The sequence below is a fragment of the Spodoptera frugiperda genome, chromosome 3, assembly GCF_023101765.2.
Source record: "Spodoptera frugiperda isolate SF20-4 chromosome 3, AGI-APGP_CSIRO_Sfru_2.0, whole genome shotgun sequence".
Taxonomy (NCBI): Eukaryota; Metazoa; Arthropoda; class Insecta; order Lepidoptera; family Noctuidae; genus Spodoptera; species Spodoptera frugiperda.
In genome coordinates, this window is record NC_064214.1 from 12,336,289 (window position 1) to 12,356,969 (window position 20,681).

A 20,681-nucleotide genomic window follows, 5' to 3' on the forward strand; every position below is an offset into this window, starting at 1 on the left:
TGGGTGTGTACCAGGTATAAGGTGTCGGGGAGTGATTTTGGGATCATCGCTCCCGAGAATCTTTTTGTCTCCAGGGATCTCACGCCCGACCTGGACGAGTATATGCCACTGTAAACTTTGTTGAGGGCATAGGCCACGTCCATTGGATTCCTGTGGGTACACAGCAACTCCTGACTTATGGGTGTGGTATGTGTAGGGCGGCCGTAGTGGAGAGGGAAGAGGTTGTCACGATCAATGAACGGGAGCTGATTAATGTCACCAATTAGCAGGACCTCCTTGGCTAAAGTTATTCGGGCGGCCATCACCACCGCTCCAAAGTGGTTCATAAGAGCCTCGTCTACCATTAGTCGAGTGCAGCTCTCTCGCCCCTTCAAGCCGTTTACTAAGATGGACGCCATTGTTCGAACCCTAGATTTGACTAGTAGTCCCCCAAATCGGCAAGATAGTTTGCCTCTGAGGTCATTTGCTGCTTCAGTTGTTGTGGTGACAATTAAATCTTTGTCCGCATCAAATTGATCCACTATCCAAGTCGTTTTACCGCATCCAGGGACCCCGTTCGTCCAGTGAAACCTCGGAGTGCACCAGCTCTCAAAGGTTATGCCGTCCGGTCCGGATTCCGATATGGATTTTGCCATTTCTAATATCCCATCGTCTAGCATAATCCTGGTACACTTGGCAACCACCACTAGGGAATCGTTGGGGGGAGTTTTAAACTTCACTACTCCGCATCGATTTGATTCCTTCTCGTCGAGAGACACAAATCCTGCAGTGGCGTTGTAAGCTGCCATACTACGACTTATAGAGGTTCCTCTCAGCACTCTCGATGTATTATTGTCGTATATGACTGCTTCTGCTGCTTCGAGTCTATCGTCCAGTATCAGCTCGTTACCCTGCAGATAAGTCTGCAGGATGGCTTCGCAATTCCGCAAGTTAACCTGCTTAGTTGCTTCTATTACTGCGACAAACTCGAGAAAAGCGTTTATGAGATGGTCTCTGGGAGTGGTGGCTTGTCGAAGCTTCGGTGGACAAACGTGGCCCATAGCTGCTCTTGTTGGGGATGACCTAGAATGAGCAGACTGTATTTGAGCGGGACAGCTCTCCGATCTATGAGTGGACTTGGATGCATTTTTCCTGAAAGGTGACGCAATGAGTCCGGTTACTGAGCATATGGATGTTGTTATTGCCCACATTCTGCCTCGGGACTGTAGTTTTTTATTTTCCCTTTCGGTGGCCCGCTGTTGTTGTTGCAGAGCGCTCTGTTGCAAATATTGTTGCTGTAAACGCTCTGAGCCGCTTGGAGAATCCACCCTTAGCTGGCGCTGAACTGACCTCTTGAGGAAGCTCAAATCTTCCCCCCTGTCCTCGTACACGATGACCTCATGATGTTCTGAGGCCCTAATACAGCCCATAAGGTCTGCCGTTTTCCCTTTTTCATAAGCCACCACTGCAGCGTCTACGCTAATTATTCTGGAATGTATGCCTTCTACGTCTCCCCACTCACCCACGCCTGACAGCACCTCACACGCTTGTGCAAAACAAGTTATAGAGTCGACGCTAGAAAACATTGCGATTGTTTTATTGCGTGTTCGCAACAATCGACAGCTTCGACCCAACAGTTTCATGTCTGGTAGTGTTACTGATAACTTTGTTAAATCGAATATTTTGTACATTTTCGGATTTTGTCTTTAAAAGTCGGCTCCAACGACTTCGGAGACGAAGTTTAACATAGAACTGATTTTATCAGTATTTTGTTTCAGAATAAAGTGATTTTCTCGGTATTTTGTATTGCTTGTAACCGAAGAATTTTATAATTATAAACTCTAGTATTCAGACTAAGAGTTGTTTTTTGTAAAAAAATGTTTTTAACGAATTCTTAGTACTTAACTGACGTATCACAATATCTCATTATACTCGTAATTAAATTACTTGATAGACAACAAGTCAGCTATTGTATTCCACTTTGAATTTAATGAAGAAGTAATTTTTACTTGGAAAACCTGAATCAAGGCGTTATAAATTCAAAGAAGCATTTATAAATATCATTACAAACATCGATCGATACATTTTGTCTCGCGTCTTTGCCTATGAAGTGACGCCACCTGCCAACTGTGTACTTTAAACTATCCAGGAGCAATTCAACAAATATATTATGTATTAGGAATATTCTATAACAATTGTGACACTGGATCAGTGTGGATCTTTAACGTAATACCTATGGAACAACATATCGTCTCACCTTTAATCCTCGAAGGGGTAGGCAGAGGTGCACACGTAATGCCACTGTGAAAGTGGGTGTACTTTTCACAATTAATGTTGCACGTCCCATGTGGTGTGCCTATTGCCACCACCTATTACATGGGATGGCAAGAGCCTATTGCCATATACCGGGCAGACTTCCAGACTCCGTGCTACTACTGAGAAATTTTCGCAAAACAGAAAAAATCTATAGAAGAAACTATGTTAAAATAGATTGCAGTTGATCACTAAGGCCTCATTTACAGAGCTAGCGCGTGTGGGGTTTTCATCGTACATTGCCGCAGTGAGCCGCGTCATCGCTCTCGCAAACACAAACATATGAGCAATGTACGATGGATGTCCTACGACGCGCAATGCGGTGTATCTCCGTAAACGAGGCCTAAGAGGCGTGAGCTAAACACGGCTGTTAAAGAAACTGACGCAACATTTATATCAGACACAAGAGAAAAGCATAAATTCACACGAAAAAGACTGTATAAAATAAGTTTCTCTTCACAATATTATTTATTTTCACATATTTCGACTCTAATAGGGTTCAATATAAGTTGTCTTACCGCTCTGTCAGGTAGGTGTCGCACTCTGCATTGTTTTTATTCAAATAGAGTGTAAGGAACACTAAATCTCATACAAAAACCAACTTTAAGATCTTATGGAAAAGAACTAACAAGAGACTACGGTTTCTCTTCACGAAATTGTTTCCTTTTTTGACACTAATAGGGTTCAATATAAGTTGTCTTACCGCTCTATCGGCCAGGTTTCGTACTCTGCAGTGTAGGTAGGCGGGCTGGCCCACGGCGGCGGTGGCTTCACGCTTCGTGCTGTTGTCGAAGTAAGGGGTCCCTAGGGGCTCCCAGCCGCCGCCGCCGGCTGTTACACCTGTAATCAACGAATTCTTATTATTTACCTTGTTTCTGTATATTACTGTTTTCACAAATCGTCTGCATGCATGTATCTTCAAGTTTAACATAAGTTTCCGAATGGATGAGGACGTGTTTGTTAAAACCAATTTTACCAAATAGAACATAGAATTTAATTTTGTGTTAAAACGTGGCTAGCAATATATGAATATATTTTTCATCTATCAGGTGGAAAAAATATTGGATACGCAATATCTGAAATATCACATCACGATGACGTCATGATTTTATTACATTTTTACGGACCTATTCGAATTACACTGTGACTTATATGAACACAAATGAGTTTTATTTACGTCTGGTATTACGATTAAATTACAAATGTATATTTGAGAAACTTGTAAAACTAGAAACGAATAATTAAATTGATATTACTCTTTAAGATACTTTTGGCCAAATGAAGGTAAGATTTACTGACATATTGTAGACAATAATTATGTTACAACTAACATTCTAGAGAATACAAACGAATAATATTGAATATTCAGTGCGAGCCATAAATAAGGCTTCAGATACAGTCTATATTCTGTTTATGATTCTATGTCATTTGCTCAAATGAACTGGGGGAATAGGTAACCTATTTTCCTGGGAACACGCAAATAACTTGTCATCTCGCAGACTACAATTTACGTCTACCTTAGATATTGAAAAACAAATACAAAATACATTTCAGGGTATTTACATGTTATTTAAATATTTGTACTTATTTATACGTACAAATTGGCCAAAATATACAAGAATACATAAATATACAAAGACACAGATTACTTCAATTTTAGAAGAAAATCACCCGTTTTGAATACAAGTATTATTTTGCGCCGTACTACGAATTATTCTACAACCACATTTTCATAAGCTAAACGGTATAATTTTATAAATTCAAATAGCATTCAACATTAAATTATGAATCATTTTATAAATTCCGGCTGCTCGCTGGCTCTAAATATGCAATTCCATTTTCAATGAGCGGAAAAATGTTAACAAAAACAAGAAATGCTTAGACTCAATTACGTTTCTTAAGGATTTTTAATTGGTCATTTGATAAATGAAAGCTACTCGACTTGGCAAGCATTTAATTAGCACAGAAGGTCCTAAACATCTGATAAAGTAACTTCGAGTTTGTCGTGAACTTACTCCACTTGGGTACATTCGACAGCAAAGTTCAATCCGTGTTCCACTTTTGGTCTTACCAACACTTCAAGAAGTTTACAAGTTTATAAAATTATTAATAGTTTGTCTTTTCGAGGAAGGAGTTTGAAGGCATGTAAAAATATATACGGGTCTAACTTTAGCTTTGCTTAACGATATTTTATAAAAATCTGACTTACTAAGAGTTTAAATTATACTCGTTGGTTACACCGATACAAATTATGAAAATCATGTTTATTTTTAGTTTGAGGACACATTTTAATTCTAACCTTTTTTTGTATTAACCGTAGCTTTTACGTAGTCAGTACTTAACGTATTTACTGTACACAGTTAAGTTAATTATTATGTTATCCGCTTACTCAAGTAACAAGTGTTTGACGAGGAACTCGACTAGTTTCGAGTCATGTTAGAGGCTCGTATTCTTGAACAGCATTCCGCGACACACGACGCGGCGATTGTCGCGCTGCTAGCAGCAGTTACGTGAGTAAGCCGATAACATAATAATAAATTTAGTATCTCACGAAAGTTATAATAAAATTAATACACAGTCTCTAATAACGTTAAGTATATACCAATTACACATAAATAATGCTCAATAAGGAAGACACACAGAGGCTGTGTAGTTCACATGTACAGGAAAAAATACCTCTTCAGTTCCCATACCTTTCAAAACCTATCGAAGTGTCTTCCAAACACAAAAACAGCTTTTTGTAGATTAGTAGATACTCGCTCGTGTCTGTGGATGGATAGGGTGAATGATTGAGTGAACAAGCTCCCTCGGCAAGTCTGTGCGAGTCTGACAGGCCCCTTCACCGACACATAAAGGGGAATAAAGCCAGTCGTACGTTTCAACCAGCTGTCAAAGTTTGCTTTCATGATTATGAATTAATTGGTTGCTTCCTTTTTGAATAATATCTTTATTTAAATCGGGTGTTAGTTGTAAAAATATTAATTTTGTAAATCTATTAAAATAAAAGTGTCTAATATTTTATTGTCTTTACCCAATATTTTTACTGAACGAAACATTCTAATATTTAATGAATAGGTGGCTATAGCCGATTGTATAGTAACGGGTAGGTTTGGGTTATTTTGACCCACTGCACTAGGTTAACTTTGACCCTGCGTATATTAGTTTTTCATTGGTCTAAAAGTTTAGGTACAAATTAACACCTAGTGTTGAACAAACCCAAATTAACGATACCTATTATGATAATACCTTTATAGAACTCCTATAGAAGTTAAGAATACATATTGGCAACTTATTTTTGGAACTGTCAACAATTTATTCTAAAGTCACTTATGTAAAAGCAACTACAATCTTCTATCAACAATCCTGAATAAACATAGAAGCGAAATACATATGCGTTTTAGGATTACATGTTATTTTAAGTCGTGTGTTTGACACAAGTGTTCAGGTCCAATATTTACATTTCAAATCAAACAGTTCGAAGTGTTGGCGTCCAGGCTTTTTGCACTAGAGATAAGAAGGTATTGTGTGAACTAAAAATAAATCCAAGTTGAAATATTCGGAAAATTGGAAAATATATTGGAGCACGAGTCACCTGCAGCAGCGGAATATTTCGTTCCAATTGTGTAGTTGGAATAGGAACAACGAAATATTTGTTGTTACTGACATCACTGTCATTTTCAGTTTGCCGTCCACTTTGATCTCAGGAATCCTATTTTAGAGCTGCTTGTGTTGCGCGATCTATCTCTCTATGTTACGGATTTGAGCTGTATCTGATATGAACTTAACGTAGAACATGCTAACTAGCGAATTGATTGTTTGGTCTGTGTGTTATTAAGCCCCAAAAACTAGATTTTTGTTATGTTATGCAGTTCTAGGTAAGTGTCCTGGTGGTCTGGAGGTTTAAGCTTTAGCTTGTCATGTATGAGGGTGCGAGTTCGAAACCTACTTTAACGGCATGTGCGTATGTAACTTTTTCCTTGTTATATGTATTTTCTAATATTAGGAAATTTGTTAAGGAAAATATCGTGATTTTTTTGAGTGGAGAAAATCTCAGTAGTGGGAATTATTAATATACTGTTGATATGAAGTTTAGCAATTTATTGTTTTCCGTGTCTTAATGTTCTATAGCTGTACTTTAGATTTAGTTACATAGTCATCTCTTCAAATATAAGTACCTAGTGATCATAAATATGTACCTAATAACATAATATGTGCCTCACTGTCTATATATCATTTCCAGGATAAATAGTCGAAACGTTATTTTTTAGTAAAAAGTATTAAGGAAGATGTTACAACATTGTATTGCGTAAGAAAGAAGTACATTCGGTACTAGTACATACCTTATACCTTGGATTTTCTTGAAACCTTTAAAAAGTCATAAACTTGAGTGTTTAATGCGAGACCTGTTACGTGTAGAGGGTTAATGTTCTTTATATAACGCAAGTAAAAACTTTCCACCTCTCCAAAGTCAAGGTGAACCTAATAAAATGTAAGTCAAGCATACATTATGTACGTACAATATTAATTTTATGCGACACTTTACTAAATAAATTATGTTGACGAAGCCTTTTGTGTCGGCGTTACGCTTTCAATATTTTTTATCAATCTTTACAAATTATTTCGTATATTTTATATAGGTAATATGAGTGAACGAAGTATTAGAAACACCTTTTGTACGACGTAAAATGTGGGTTATTCACACAAAATATATCATGGAATATTTTATAATAGGTAGGGCATTGTTGTCGGGTATTAGGGTTTCTGATTACTCGTTATAAATGCCATAGATTTTTAGTTACTGCTTTAATGTGATAGTCAGAATCGATAGGTTTATGAACTCTTTAAAAAGAAGACCTACATAATATTATTCTATGAAGACTGGAAATAATGAACGTGTCTACAGAGCAGATATCTGTAAGATAATAAACGGAAAGTTTTTATTGGTGTTTGGATCTTTGTCCGTCAATTACGCTGAAACTACTGAACGGATTTTTATGAAATTTGGTATACAGACAGGGTATGAGCTGACTTGGGTCACAGAATAATTTATCCCACGAGAACGTGGGCGAAGCAGCTGGCAGAAGCTAGTGTCTAATATTTTTATGGAACGACAGGGTGACAAACGAGTAGACAGGAGAAGAACATACGCGCTAAACAACAGAGGAGTTACAAGTGCATTGCCGGCCGTTTGAAGGTATTGGACCTTCAGTAACTTCTCTCACATAGCGAAACACAATGCAAATGTTGTTTCACGCTTGTTTTCTATGAGGCCGCCTGATCCATTATATCTGTATTTATGTGCAAACATAATCGTATTTATACATAGAGCTAACTAAGAGATGAAGTGAACCACATAAAATAAGATACTAAATTGTTTCCAAACTTAATAAACGGTTTGAGCTAAACATTAAACAATTCTTAAGGTTTCAGCTAACGGAATAATTACGCGGATCATAATAATTCCTTCCTATTGTTTCTATTTCTAAACGTTTCCAGTTAAACCTATTTTACGTAAAATAATATCTATTATATTATCTGATACATTTGAGAAATATTTAAATTGTTAATAAGTTTAAAATATATACAAAAATCCTTTGAATTAAAGGGTCATCTAAAACTCTTTGATAAAAAATCGTTTTTAAATTTTACAAATTGGAAAACGGCTCTTATTCTAACAATGTACCGTATTTTTAACGTACAAAGGTACTTGTGTCAATTTTACACAACCATCTTGTTATTTCTACGATATCGTAAGCATAGATAGTAATGTATTATCAGTTTAAGAATTTCGTGTGATTGTAATGCTCTATCAAGCGGACTTGTTACTTTGTAACGTTAAAGAAACACGTGTACATTTGTTAATTTTATGATATTTATACAAAATAGCTTAGTAATCTTATCTAAACGATACGACTTGAATAATTTGTCTGCACGGTTAGCGTTGCGTTGTGGCCGGGCAACTGGCTGCTTTGCAACGTGTAGCGGACTCGATTTTCACACGGAACAACTCTTCGTGTGGTCCACAAATGGTTTTTTCGAGGTGTCATGTGTCACCCACGACACAGGAGAAAATCCCAGGCAAGGTTAAAAAAAACGTATGTGAAATAGTAAAAGTAATTTGCCTACTAAAATTAGATCATAATACGAAGTAATGGGATCGCCGACCTGCCAGTCAAACAATAAAAATACTTGGATATCATGTCACGCATTGAAGTATGAGGTTCTATGAGCTATGGCGTAGAATCATACCCATGTACAGTAATGTAAATGTAATTCATGGAAAGATTAAACACAGAGTGTTCTACTTTAACGCATGCGAACGCGTGTCACCACGAATGCGTAGGTACCATGGATTAACAGCCTCTAAGTCCAGCTTCCATTAGCACGATGCCTTTCAGCAATAAAAACGTGCTTTGTTTCCCGTCACGTCTCGTTATTTTTTATTCTTCCACTTTTTAAACATTAACCGGGGCATTCCGCAAATATTTCATTATGTAGTCGGCCTATTGAAAAAGAAATTTCTGTTGTAACTGAGATAAAAGGGTTTTCGTTTGTTTGAATTTGAAACAAAATTGCGATTAGGTCATGACTGTTCTCTTTATTGTTCATCTGAAGGCAAACAATGTGTTTTTATAACTGAATTATATACGGCCATTGTTGTATTAACGGTATCAAATTACATTCGCAGCTGCGTAGCGCCTAAAAATAAGCTGAAACGAATATTTTTTGCGTTTTATTTGCTTTGTTGTACAGTTTCCAAATAGATGTTTTCTTTTTGCTTGGAAAGATGTTCAGAGACTTCCCATTCCAGGGACGGTGAGCTACATATTGCGGTCACTGGCTACATTAGCTGGTAGGAATTGTGGTCTTAACATTCGGTTGATAAAGTCTTACTATATTACGCTTAACATTTACCTACTTACTTAATATTAAACACAATATAATTAGCTTAAAGGTCAGCATGTATTTTAAGCTGAGTATAATAATTAACTGTTGAAGTATAAGAAAGAGAAATATAATGTAGCAGTATTTCAAAGGTTTTTTGAAGTAAAAGGGATATGTGTTAGTTTGTGTGGGAATTTACGTTTTGTAAAATGGCAATGTTTTTGTCAACCTTTTAAAAGGGCAATGTCCTATAAAATATTTATCTTTTTGTGTAGGAGTTTTGTTTAATTAATATGGAATTAATCTTTTGAATTAGTAACCTTATGCTAATAGTAAGTGCTGAGCATAATTTCAGCTTTGAACTTAATACACAATCATGGTATAAAGGCGGACATAATACTACAGGCATTCATCTATCAAGTTTCTCAATTTTCTCTATCTATTACTTCGAGGACAAATGATAGTACCTAGTGGTTCTCTATCTATCTATCTATACTAATATTGCTGAAGAGTTTGTTTGTTTGAACGCGCTAATTTCAGGAACTACTGGTCTGAATTGAATAAATATTTTTGTGTTGGATAGTGCATTTATCGAGGAAGGCTATAGGCTATAAAACATCACGCTGAGGCCAATAGGAGCCGAGCAGAGCGGGTGAAACCGCGTGAAAGTAGCTAGTTTATTTAATATATAGGTACATATTATTATATGGATCAAAAATCATAGTTAAGTAAAGGTGTGTGATACAGACTGTAGTATAATTTCATTGTTATTATAGAACACACATTGCCTCACGCAACATTAGCGAGCAATATGTGTACATACCAACAAAACTATGTCACCGCTCCTACTTGATACTTAGACATTTTTGTGTATTAGATTCAATAACGAAAGATTATAAATTACTGTTTCATAAAAAATCTATTAAGTATCGCCACATCTTTCTATCGCCTTCTATCCCCGAAGGGGTAGGCAAAGGTGCCAATTATGTAATGCCATTGTGCAATGTATATCCACTTTTTACCATTTGTGTTATAAGTCCCATTTATTAGGGGGATAAGCCTGTTGCCATATACGTGTTACTGTTAATGACAAATAAAAAAGTATATATGCGTAAAATCGATTTATCATCCTTTTCTATTACATCTCTTTTTAAACCACTGTCTAAGTTTAAAACCAAACTGATCTGTTCCATGTCTTCAAGACACAATGCATGCTTCAGACCAACACGAACACGCAAACATGAACCACAACTGCGTATACAGCATTCAATCCAAACCCACATCCTCACAAATATCTATCTAACACTATCACAGTATAAGGTCGATTACTCACCGAACAATATGAAAATACAGCTGAGCTGGGCCGCCCACATTGTGCCGACTGTCTGTTCACATCATGTGTCCACCCCTAGACACTGTCACTGACACAATCACTGCACTCGTTCAAACTTGACATCATTGCTAACAGTTCCAACTAGTTCTTTCAATGTCTTTGCGTGTTATGGGCTCCTGGTACCTCGGAATCTGTAATGAGAAAAATGGATGGGAGTTAATAAGAGAATCAATGGGAGTTATTAATATAGAAAGATAATGTTTGGTGAGCAAAGGTGCTGAGTGGGATTCCAGGGTCAGATAAAAAAATATTTGAATCCTAGTAATAAAGACGTGACGTAATATTTTTATAATAACTATCGTGGCTGAGTGCTTAGTAAATCAATAAAAACACCGGTTTACGCACGTGAAACTACTAGTTTCGGGTCACTGAGGGACTTTTCTGCATGAGCAGCGTGCACGGATGCGATGACTTCATTATTTTACGTATTTAAACCGTATTTTTTTGTACTATCTATATTGTCTCGTAATATTGATCTATAAGTACGACAGTTTGGTAAAATAAAGTCTAATATAAAATTTTTAGTAATGAGATTAATTATGAAATAGTTTGTGACTATTTACAGGATTCTTGTACAGAAAGCATTAGTACTTAATAGATTTCCAAAGCCTTTAAAGTTTGAACTACGCCTTGTTAGTAAGATTCAACATCCTATGTCGTTCTCTTTCTTTTTCTTAAATCTTCTTAAGAATTTTCGTCGCCTTCAGCCGGTCTAAAGTTTGACGCTTAGTAACACATGTTTCGATTGAACACATACATTACATATATCAAACCTACATTCCTACATAGTATATATCGATGTATGTTCCAATACAATCTCTTTGTAACTGTACCAATTAAGTAATTAGTCCCATTGTAACGAGATGCTTAAATTGTTAGGGGACTTTGAGAAATAAATATCACCCTGTTACTATTCCTCTGTTGAGCAAAAGACTCTCCTCATACAGCAAATAAATGAGCATTGATCGATTTCAATTTCCGGGTCGAGCAAAGTATTACTGGGTTATTTCGGTTTTTCGAAAATTTCTCTATAGTAGCACGGAATCTGGAATTGTGCCCACTTGCCCAGTAATGACAATAGGCTCACCCCCTATTACACGGGACTTAAAAAACAAATGGGTGTACATCGTATACATAGCTGATTATATGCCGTAATCTGATTACCCCTTCGGGAATGAAAGGCGTGACTTTTTTTTTAAATAACTATTATTGTAGACTTATTATTGTCTAGGTGCCTTGATGGCCCATCGATTACTGTGAGTCACTAGTACTTATATACGAAAATACACCAAGTTCAAATTGATAAAAAATCTAGGTCACTAGACTTCTAGACAACTTCATTACAATTCATATTTATTCACACAAATATGGTATAGAGAGAAGAAATACAAGTGTTCAATATTTTTGTACAGCAATACGTACAATTCTCATAAGATTTACATTACGTACAAGCACATTCCAGCAACGTAGTGCCTACGTGTAAATAAATAAACGGTTGTTCTGATTCCGAAAAAAGTAGGTGCCAATAAAAAGGTGAATCGTGTTTACAAATGTCTAGGGGGTGATCAAATATTCGTTAGACGTAGGTATAGTTTATGGAGCGTCGTTTTGGGTTCAACTGGCTTTTACAATATTATTTTTGTTTGGAGACAATACAATGTGTATTTCATAGTAGTTTAATATCATATTGGGAACTAGCGTCAAGAAAAGTACAATGAAAAGTGCAATCATTGTAGTGGTTTTTAGTCAGCAAGAGTCTGACACTCCCTCTCGCCTCGCCCGGAGCGATATTCCCCTCTTACAAAAAGACCTGTCGTACACGGACTGCTTCAAGCATTTGCGACCGACTGCTTAAAGGCGCGACCGCGCGGTGAACTATAGTCATTCATTTGCTGACTTACGCATGAGAGCTCTAGCTCCAGCTGTCACGATGGCTTCCAGCCGTCAACTGCATGACGAGCAATCCATGTATGACTGACCTTTCGACAATTTTTTTCCAAAATGGATAAGTATCTAAACTATTTTGAAGTATCAGTTAATTAACAATGATATTAATCAATATCACAGTTTGTGATAGTCCACTGTTGGACTATAGGCATCTTTTACGTAATAAGATTTGCCGTATCATGTTTGGCGGGTTGAAAAAGCATTTTCATTTTATCAGACAGCGCTGTTGCTTGGTGTTTGGCAAATGTGTAAAGTTTTAATGAACTGAGAAACAAAATTTCAACTTTTAACTGTTTACAATATAAATAAGATTTATAATTATAATGGATATGGCATATAAATTAATTACCTGCTTGTTACCGTAACAAAGAAAAGCACAGCGTAATGCGTTAAATGCATTGACGCGGAAAACAATTGATCAATGCATTCGTTAATTAATGGGAAAATAATGAAGTCATCGAAATACGTAAGCAAAAAGGTTCTTTATGGCAATTAATCAAAATTAATTTTAATTTGAATCCCATCTGTAAATTTACCTGATTGAGTTTACGTGACCAAAATTCTCAGTATTAGTATAAAATCTGAAATTGTGCTTGATCTCTCTGCTTAACTTAGTAAATAGGTAAACAGCATAAATTCTAGTCGAATTAAATGAATGAAAACGTCAATGTAATAATATTTCTACCTATGTATATAGGTATCACCTTGACATATTATACCTAAGTATGTATATGCTACAATTATTAATCAATTGTTTTAGTATATATTTTTTTCATTCTAATATAAATCCTATTTGAAACGTGTACTGGAGTTTTAGACGCAGACCTTGTGTTTTAGATTTGGCTAATAAAAAGGTAGAAGTCATAACAAAACTGGCGAATATTGAGCAATCAGTCTTGTTTACGTATCTACTCAAAGGAAAACAATCGGTTGTTTTGTCAAATAATAGTAAAGGGAATTGCACCCTATAGTGCAACTAGGCCGGCAGGTTGGGTCGTTTCTACGCCAGATAGAGGCATGACAAGGCGAGATTGCGGTTAGCAGTTGGCTACAGGCGGCCCAAATGCATTCGTTACGGTTGTTGTACTGTTTATACGTTCCAGGAAGAGGCTAACTTCCAACTAACTACATCTCCCATCCAAATGAAATTGTGGACAATCGTGTAGCGTATTTCATTCCATGTAACTTCGTACTTTAAAGTTCGTGGTACATTTTAGTCACAAAGTTGTGATTGTTACCGTTCAATAGAATTATGAACTATAAAATTTAAACCTTGTGTAACGGTATTAGTGAGTTTAGTGTAGCATTGGTAAGTGGTTAAATTAACCCCATGTGTTTAATGGTGTTGTTAGCTTTAGTAACTAAAACGTAGCTAGTATTTATAAAAAGTATATAACTAAAATGCAATTATCTAGTATCTGGTCTGTAGAATTAAAACATAAAATCATATGAAGCCGACGCTTATCTGCTTAAAAAAGAACAATGAATGTTTTATGTTAGAAAAATACATTCCCTCAGATCATAAACCAAAGTAAGAATCTTTATAAACAAAAGTATGAAAATATACGGTAACATGTTCAACGTAATACAATCACACTCAAAAATGAAACACACAATTACTACAAAACAGTTTTATAAGGGTCAAAATATGTTTGAATTTACATTCCCTTTCCTATTCACTCCCCTCTAAATGCTCTCCCAAATTACCATCAACTACGTCTAGTAAATCCAATAAAACGAAACTAACTCAGCGGATTATTGTGCTTTGATCCCCGCAGTGACCGCGAGCCGTAAACTTGAACGTCGTAAAATAAAATTTAAACAATAAAAGAGAAATACATAAAGTCAGCTCTATTTGTTACTTGTATTTCATACTTAAGTTGAATTATGGACTCAAATAAGTTGTAAACAAAGGTGTTAGTTTTTTAAATTGAGTTTTTTTTGGTTTATTTTTTATTTAACTAAGTTATTGTTTGCTAGAATATGTAGAGTGACTTTAGTACACTTAAAGACAGACAGAAGCTTAGTATTATTTTCGTTTTATAAATTTTATTAAGTGTCATACTATAGTTTGATTATGTAGAACGAACAGTAATTGGGTACTTATTGGGTATGCTGAATATAATAATTGGGTACATATTAAGCATGCTAAACTTAGCTCGGCATGGTACATATTTAACAGTTGTATAAATGTGATATATTTTGAGAATCTAGTTACAGTCTATAAACTCTATGATATTTTCTATATGCTTAAGCATATTTTCACAATGCTTGATTTAGTTTTTGTTGGTCTAAATGCCGTATTCAAAGACATTTAATGATTATTATTAACGAATTTGTTCCGAAAACAATTGCTAAGGACTGGGTTAAGTAACCATTAGCCTGTGGTATGCCGATGTGCCGAAATGCAGATCCACGCGAGACATAATATGGTTTCTATTGTGTCTTATATACCTGCAGACGAGAGGTTATAAATGACTCCGAGTACGGCTGTAAATGACGGATAATTTGTCGTATTTTCCAAACAAAACGTGATATATAAAGAGCAGTTATGTCAGTTGATACAGAAAGAATCAAAAATAATTTCTCTATCAGATTATTCATACAATTTCCATAACTAAGTTCCATTTCCAATCTATTTATTCACGTTTCACTAAAACACTATTTGTTTGAGCGTATCATCGTGTCCACCATTTTGTTTATATTCGCGCGACTTTTTGTGGCGGGATTTGTGAAATAAATGGATTTTAGTGAACGTTAGGCAGATAACATGAGCACGGAACCGGGTTGTAGTGACAGAACCGAACGGTGTGGTCTAGTCATAACTTTAATTAAAACCGAATAGAATTCGAAAGCTTTTGAACATTTTATGTGACGGTACAAGTGTTGAAGTTTCAACTTTATATTAATATACGTAGGTTCGTAATTAATTTAACGTAAGCCGAGCATGTATCTACTTAAGTAGTTAGTTTAAAGTAGGTAATTTTCCTTTACATTATTTCCACAAAATATGTTTTGTACCAGTATTAATTATATCTTGGAACTTAAAACGTTAAAATGCTCTAATGTCGACCTTGAGGACCCAGAGCTGGGGCTCCGGCTCTAAAAACAGGAGTAGGAACGGGGTGGTTTTTAGTCAGTAAGAATCTGACACTCCCTCTCGCCTCACCCAAGGCGGGAGAAGTTATTGGATGATTTTCCCCTCCAAAAAAAAACCATAAGAACGTTTTTAGTTGGCCACACAATTTCAAATTTTTAGCCATAAACAAAGTAATTTTATATTCCCTATTGTACCAGAAAAGTGACAGAAAAAAACAATCCCTTAATAAAACTTTCCACAAACAAACACAAAACGAAATAATCAATTGTCTAGTTAACATAGTCGTTTGTTAAATCCAAACAATTAGTTCTTAGTTAGTGGCATAGTTAGTTAAGTGCCGAGTAAGACCTGCACAAGACATGGGTCAGCGTTGAGATGTGGTACTCACTACACATAGGGTTATACAAAACCAGTATATCATGGTCTCGCTTTGTATGACCTTTCTACACATTCAACGGCCAAGTTATACTGGGTTTGTACACCTTGATGTGTAGCTGTCTGCACTTCTAAACTAGTGGTGTAACACGGAAAGGTTTACGACTACTTGGGAATCCACTTTAAAAGCCCAAACTTCTTACAAAATAATTGTACAAGGATTGTTTGTTGCGATATACTAAGTTTATAGTGAGTTCAACTCGTTGAACTTGATTCTAATTGTTACTGCTGTTTGTTTGTTATTGTTCATGTTCATATTAGACAGTAGATTGGGCTAAATATAACGTTTTGGCAAAAATACGTAGGTAACATTTTTATTTAGAATTGGGATAATTTTCGAAGTAGATCTTGGAAATGCAGACTGTACCTGTACCTGCACTGGATACAATACTAGACTCCGTGCTTCTATTGCGAAATTTTCCATTTTACAATGAATACAGGCCTAGGCAGTGTATTCAGTGTAAAGCCCACTTAAAGCTATTCTAGTAATAAAGGTCATGTTTGTAATACAATAGTTTTATGTTTATATATTTGGTTTATGTAATCATATTCTGTTATAGATATTACAGAGAACTCGCATTTTCAAGAAAGGAACCAAATACCTTATAAGCTACACTTGCTTTTGTATCACACGATAAACAAAGCAGTACGGTACGGTACCTATACCTACACAATTGTCACAAAACAATCCGCCCTGATTTTGACGCCTTTGACATATTTATAGTATTCTTAGAAACATCATTATTACATTGAATTCATGCGAAAAGAGATAATGACTGTGACATTGGAGTCAAAATGTACGTTTTGTATTCAGATCGGTTTCATTACTTGGAAAAAAAAATGTGTAAATTGAAATGTTTTGTTAATGATAATATTTCCAAGTAAGGGAGCTTTTCCACCAGAGATGTGCTATGTAGCTATGCTACGAAGATTTAATAGTAAAGCTATGAAACGACGTGACCGTTTCCACTGATACTAAGATAATATATGTAGCTGTACGAGTAAGATATGCTATGAAGATGTGCCGCCGCAAAATAACCGTGCGCAGCTCTAGTATGTGATGCAGCGAAAGTAGGAAAGCCATCCATAACACACATTCAAAGCTTGAAACCATAGTACGCATCTTTCCATATAAAAAACATAGCTTAGCTAAGTCCGTTTCAACTAGTGCTAAGCTGTGTGTACCAACTAATATGATTGGTGGAAGTCAAATGCCTCCATAGCCACTCTAACGTCCATGGATACTATAGTATCCAAAGTGACGAGTTCTGTTTAACTCCCTCTAGTTTAAAATACGGTCTTGTTTGGTGAGTTTTGACTGATTATCTATACAGCTGAATAAATTGTTCGACGAAAAAATAGGACATGGCGTTGTAATATGCTTTGACAAACAAAATATAAATTTTTAAAGTTAGTTGACTCGTTTTTGAAGTGTTTTTGTGAGTTTCAACAATTATGTCGTAAATACTACAGTTTTGTTTAATTTATCTTGCAAGTGTTATACATCAAAATAAACTAGAAGATTTGTGCTTTACGATGATGTACAAATATCACAGTTTTAGCTGATAAATCTAGTCTAATTTTAACTTCAAACGATTGTTGTTTCGAAAAAAATGGCCGGTCTGGTGTTGGCCACTTTTAGTTTTGTTTATACATATTTTACATACTTTGCATTACAATAGTATATAAAATATCGAAATACATTTCGTAATAAGCAAAATAATACATTTTTCAAAGAGAAATATACTAAATTCATTGAAGATTCCATAATAATGTCAATGTGTTCCTCAGGTTTTTTGATGTGTAAAATTACGAGTAGTGTTTTCTTTCGATTTAATTACAATACTTAGAGTTAACCGAATATAATCATATATACATCAAAAGAAAGGGTAATGAGTCTAGTTTGTTGTAAAAATATTTTATTGATAAAATATGCAATAGTTGTGCCGTATATTCTAAAAAGGTAGAAATAATTCTGTTTTTTTTTCTGTGTTTCATGTTTAACCCGTTTTATTGTATTTTAAAGATTAACTAAAGATTTTAAAATATCGTTAAGATTGATCAGTATTCTTCAATCTTTTTTTTGGTATTCTTTTCTTTATTCTAGGCATTACGGTTCAGTAGCTATATAGGTTTTTTGTTACGACGAACTTGCGAGTCGCGCGCGGTTCGGATGCCGTGCGCGGCTGGACGTTAGAGTGGATAGTAACGTAGCATAGCACATCTCTTATCGAAAAGCACCCTAATGATTGGAATTTGTTATTGTGATTCTGAAAAGATCCTGGAATTGTATCGTATGTAGACAATAATAATAAAAAATATCAATGTTATGTTTTTATAAAGAAATGTACCACTTATCTTTATAATGTTACACTATCTGTTGATTTGAGTCGAAATATCAAACACAAGTTATTGATAGACAAAATTTAATATAGTAAGTTTTGTAGCAACACCATGACTGCTTGAATTACTACTCATAACTTTGAGCATGGAGAAATATATCGTATGTATTATTATTATCATAGTATCAACCACCACCCAATAATATGATATGCACTGATATTATATAATACTGATATTATATAAGATCTCATGTTTATGTGTCAAGAAGGCGATACATTACAACGATATCAAATATCAGTAGTTACAACATTATACCAAATCCTCTATGACATTACCAATCACAATAATTATCAGTTATTAGTTTATTAGGTAATGTAACGTAAATAGCACAATCAGGACTAATCCTGTTATTGATGAATATCAAATATAAATCACGATTTGTGTATCTATGCGACTGGATTTGAGATTAATGTGGAATTGAGCAATTCATTGTTTCCCATTTAAGCGTGTATTTGGTAACTACTCATTGTACAGCTTACATACATTTATGGATTGCTGGACCAACTAACTATTCATCATCATCATCATATCAACTACAAGACATCCACTGCCAAACATGGGCTTAACATCACGTATGCCGTATATAAGAAAACAATAGAAAACACATTGTGTCTCGCGTGAATCCGCGTTCTGAACATACGAAGGGTTAATAAGTTCCAGATCGGCCGGTTGGAAGCGACCTGCATCCAGTGGCGTTCTCTGACCTTTATTAAGTCATTTGACTTCATTGTAGAGATACATCCTGTGCTGTATTTGCAGGAAGGTACAAACTATTACCTTATCTGAATGTTCTCCATGCTATCGAACCCGGTTGACCTATATACCTATATAGTGGGTATATAAAACTCTATAACATTTGTTTGACTGTGAAGAGTATGATGCCTAAAAATACGGTACTTTTTGCCAATCCTGCTCATTGACATAGAATAGAAAAGTTTCAACAACAAAGGTAGGCGTTAAGGCCTTAAGCGTTCTGCAGTATACTGCGGGATTTACTAGAACACGGAAATTGTTCCCTATAATATAATGTTCAAAGCATTCTCGTTAACATGTCGAAAATTCATGGTAAAAACGAGGTCACAAAGTAAATTATCCTCGTCTACAAAGCCTACAGAATAAAATGCTAACATAACAACGTATACAGGTACACACGTTTTTCATAAATTGGTCGTATTTGTGTCGTGTTTGCCAAGTTTCTTCCATAAATAACATATAGAATGTTCTAGATACCTGATATTTAGTCTGAATCAATACGATTTACACGAAACATGAAGACATGTGTTTGCTTCGGGATATGGCTACGTTACAATGGTAATAAATTTTGTGGTTGTATGTGAGTTTATTGTTTTTCCACATGAACTTGTACCAATAAATAATGATCACTTTGCTGATTGTAATGCCTTATGTAAGCGCATCGCTTTGAGTAAAGGAAGGATTAGCTAAGTACGCTGTACTGCAAATAGGTAGTATTCGTTTAAACGTTTTAACAAAAAAAAAAGAACTAAGTTTCCGTGTTTCACTTCTTTAAACTTTTGCATTAACGAAAGATCGATGAAAGTAAGTAAAATAATAATTTAACAAACACTTTTATTTTTATGAGTTTCCTCATAATGTAAAAAAAATCAAGTTTTTTTTTTATTGTATAAGGCGGTAAACAAGCTGAGGGATCACCTGATAGTAAGCATTCGCCCATAGACACCCGAAACACCAGAGGCGTTACAAGTGTATTGCCGGCCTTTTGGGGGTGAGGAATTTAAGGGTTGTTGATGAATCGGGGATTGGAAAGATTGGGAACCGGTAACCTCACTTACAACGAAACACAACGCAAGCGTTGTTTCACGTCGGTTTTCTATGAGGCCGTGGTATCACTCCGGTCAAGCCGACCCATTCGTGCCGAAGCATGGCTCTTCCACACTTAATATCGATATATACTCCATACTAACCAGTACATATTTACCATTTGACAAATGTTTAACAAGCGCTTACCGAGCGGGCTCGGATCGGTTCACAGATATTATTCGAAATGATTTACTTCTATTCGATTCAAACGTGTTTCAATAATTCTCTTGCAATGAAGATACGTTTATACATGGAGAGATATTAGATTTATCAATTCATCGGAAGTTACTAATGAAGTAGCATGTATTTTTGTATGAAATCAATTAAAGATATAGTTTTGTGATATAGACGAAATCTTTGCGCGGTGTCTCATTGCAAAGTGGTGGT

At 35.4% G+C, this 20,681-nt stretch overlaps 1 protein-coding gene across 1 annotated transcript in view; it reads right to left on the reverse strand.

Annotated features, from left to right (window-relative positions):
- Positions 1–20,681, reverse strand: part of LOC118274066 (hemicentin-2) — a 61,340-nt gene that overhangs the window by 26,783 nt on the left and 13,876 nt on the right. Inside the window, exons 2-3 of the mRNA XM_035591421.2 lie at positions 10,511–10,701; positions 2,996–3,132 (exon numbers count right to left, since the gene is read on the reverse strand). Of these exons, the coding sequence (XP_035447314.1) occupies positions 2,996–3,132; positions 10,511–10,550 (177 nt within the window). The 5' untranslated portion in view covers positions 10,551–10,701. The remainder of the gene's footprint in view (positions 1–2,995; positions 3,133–10,510; positions 10,702–20,681) is intronic.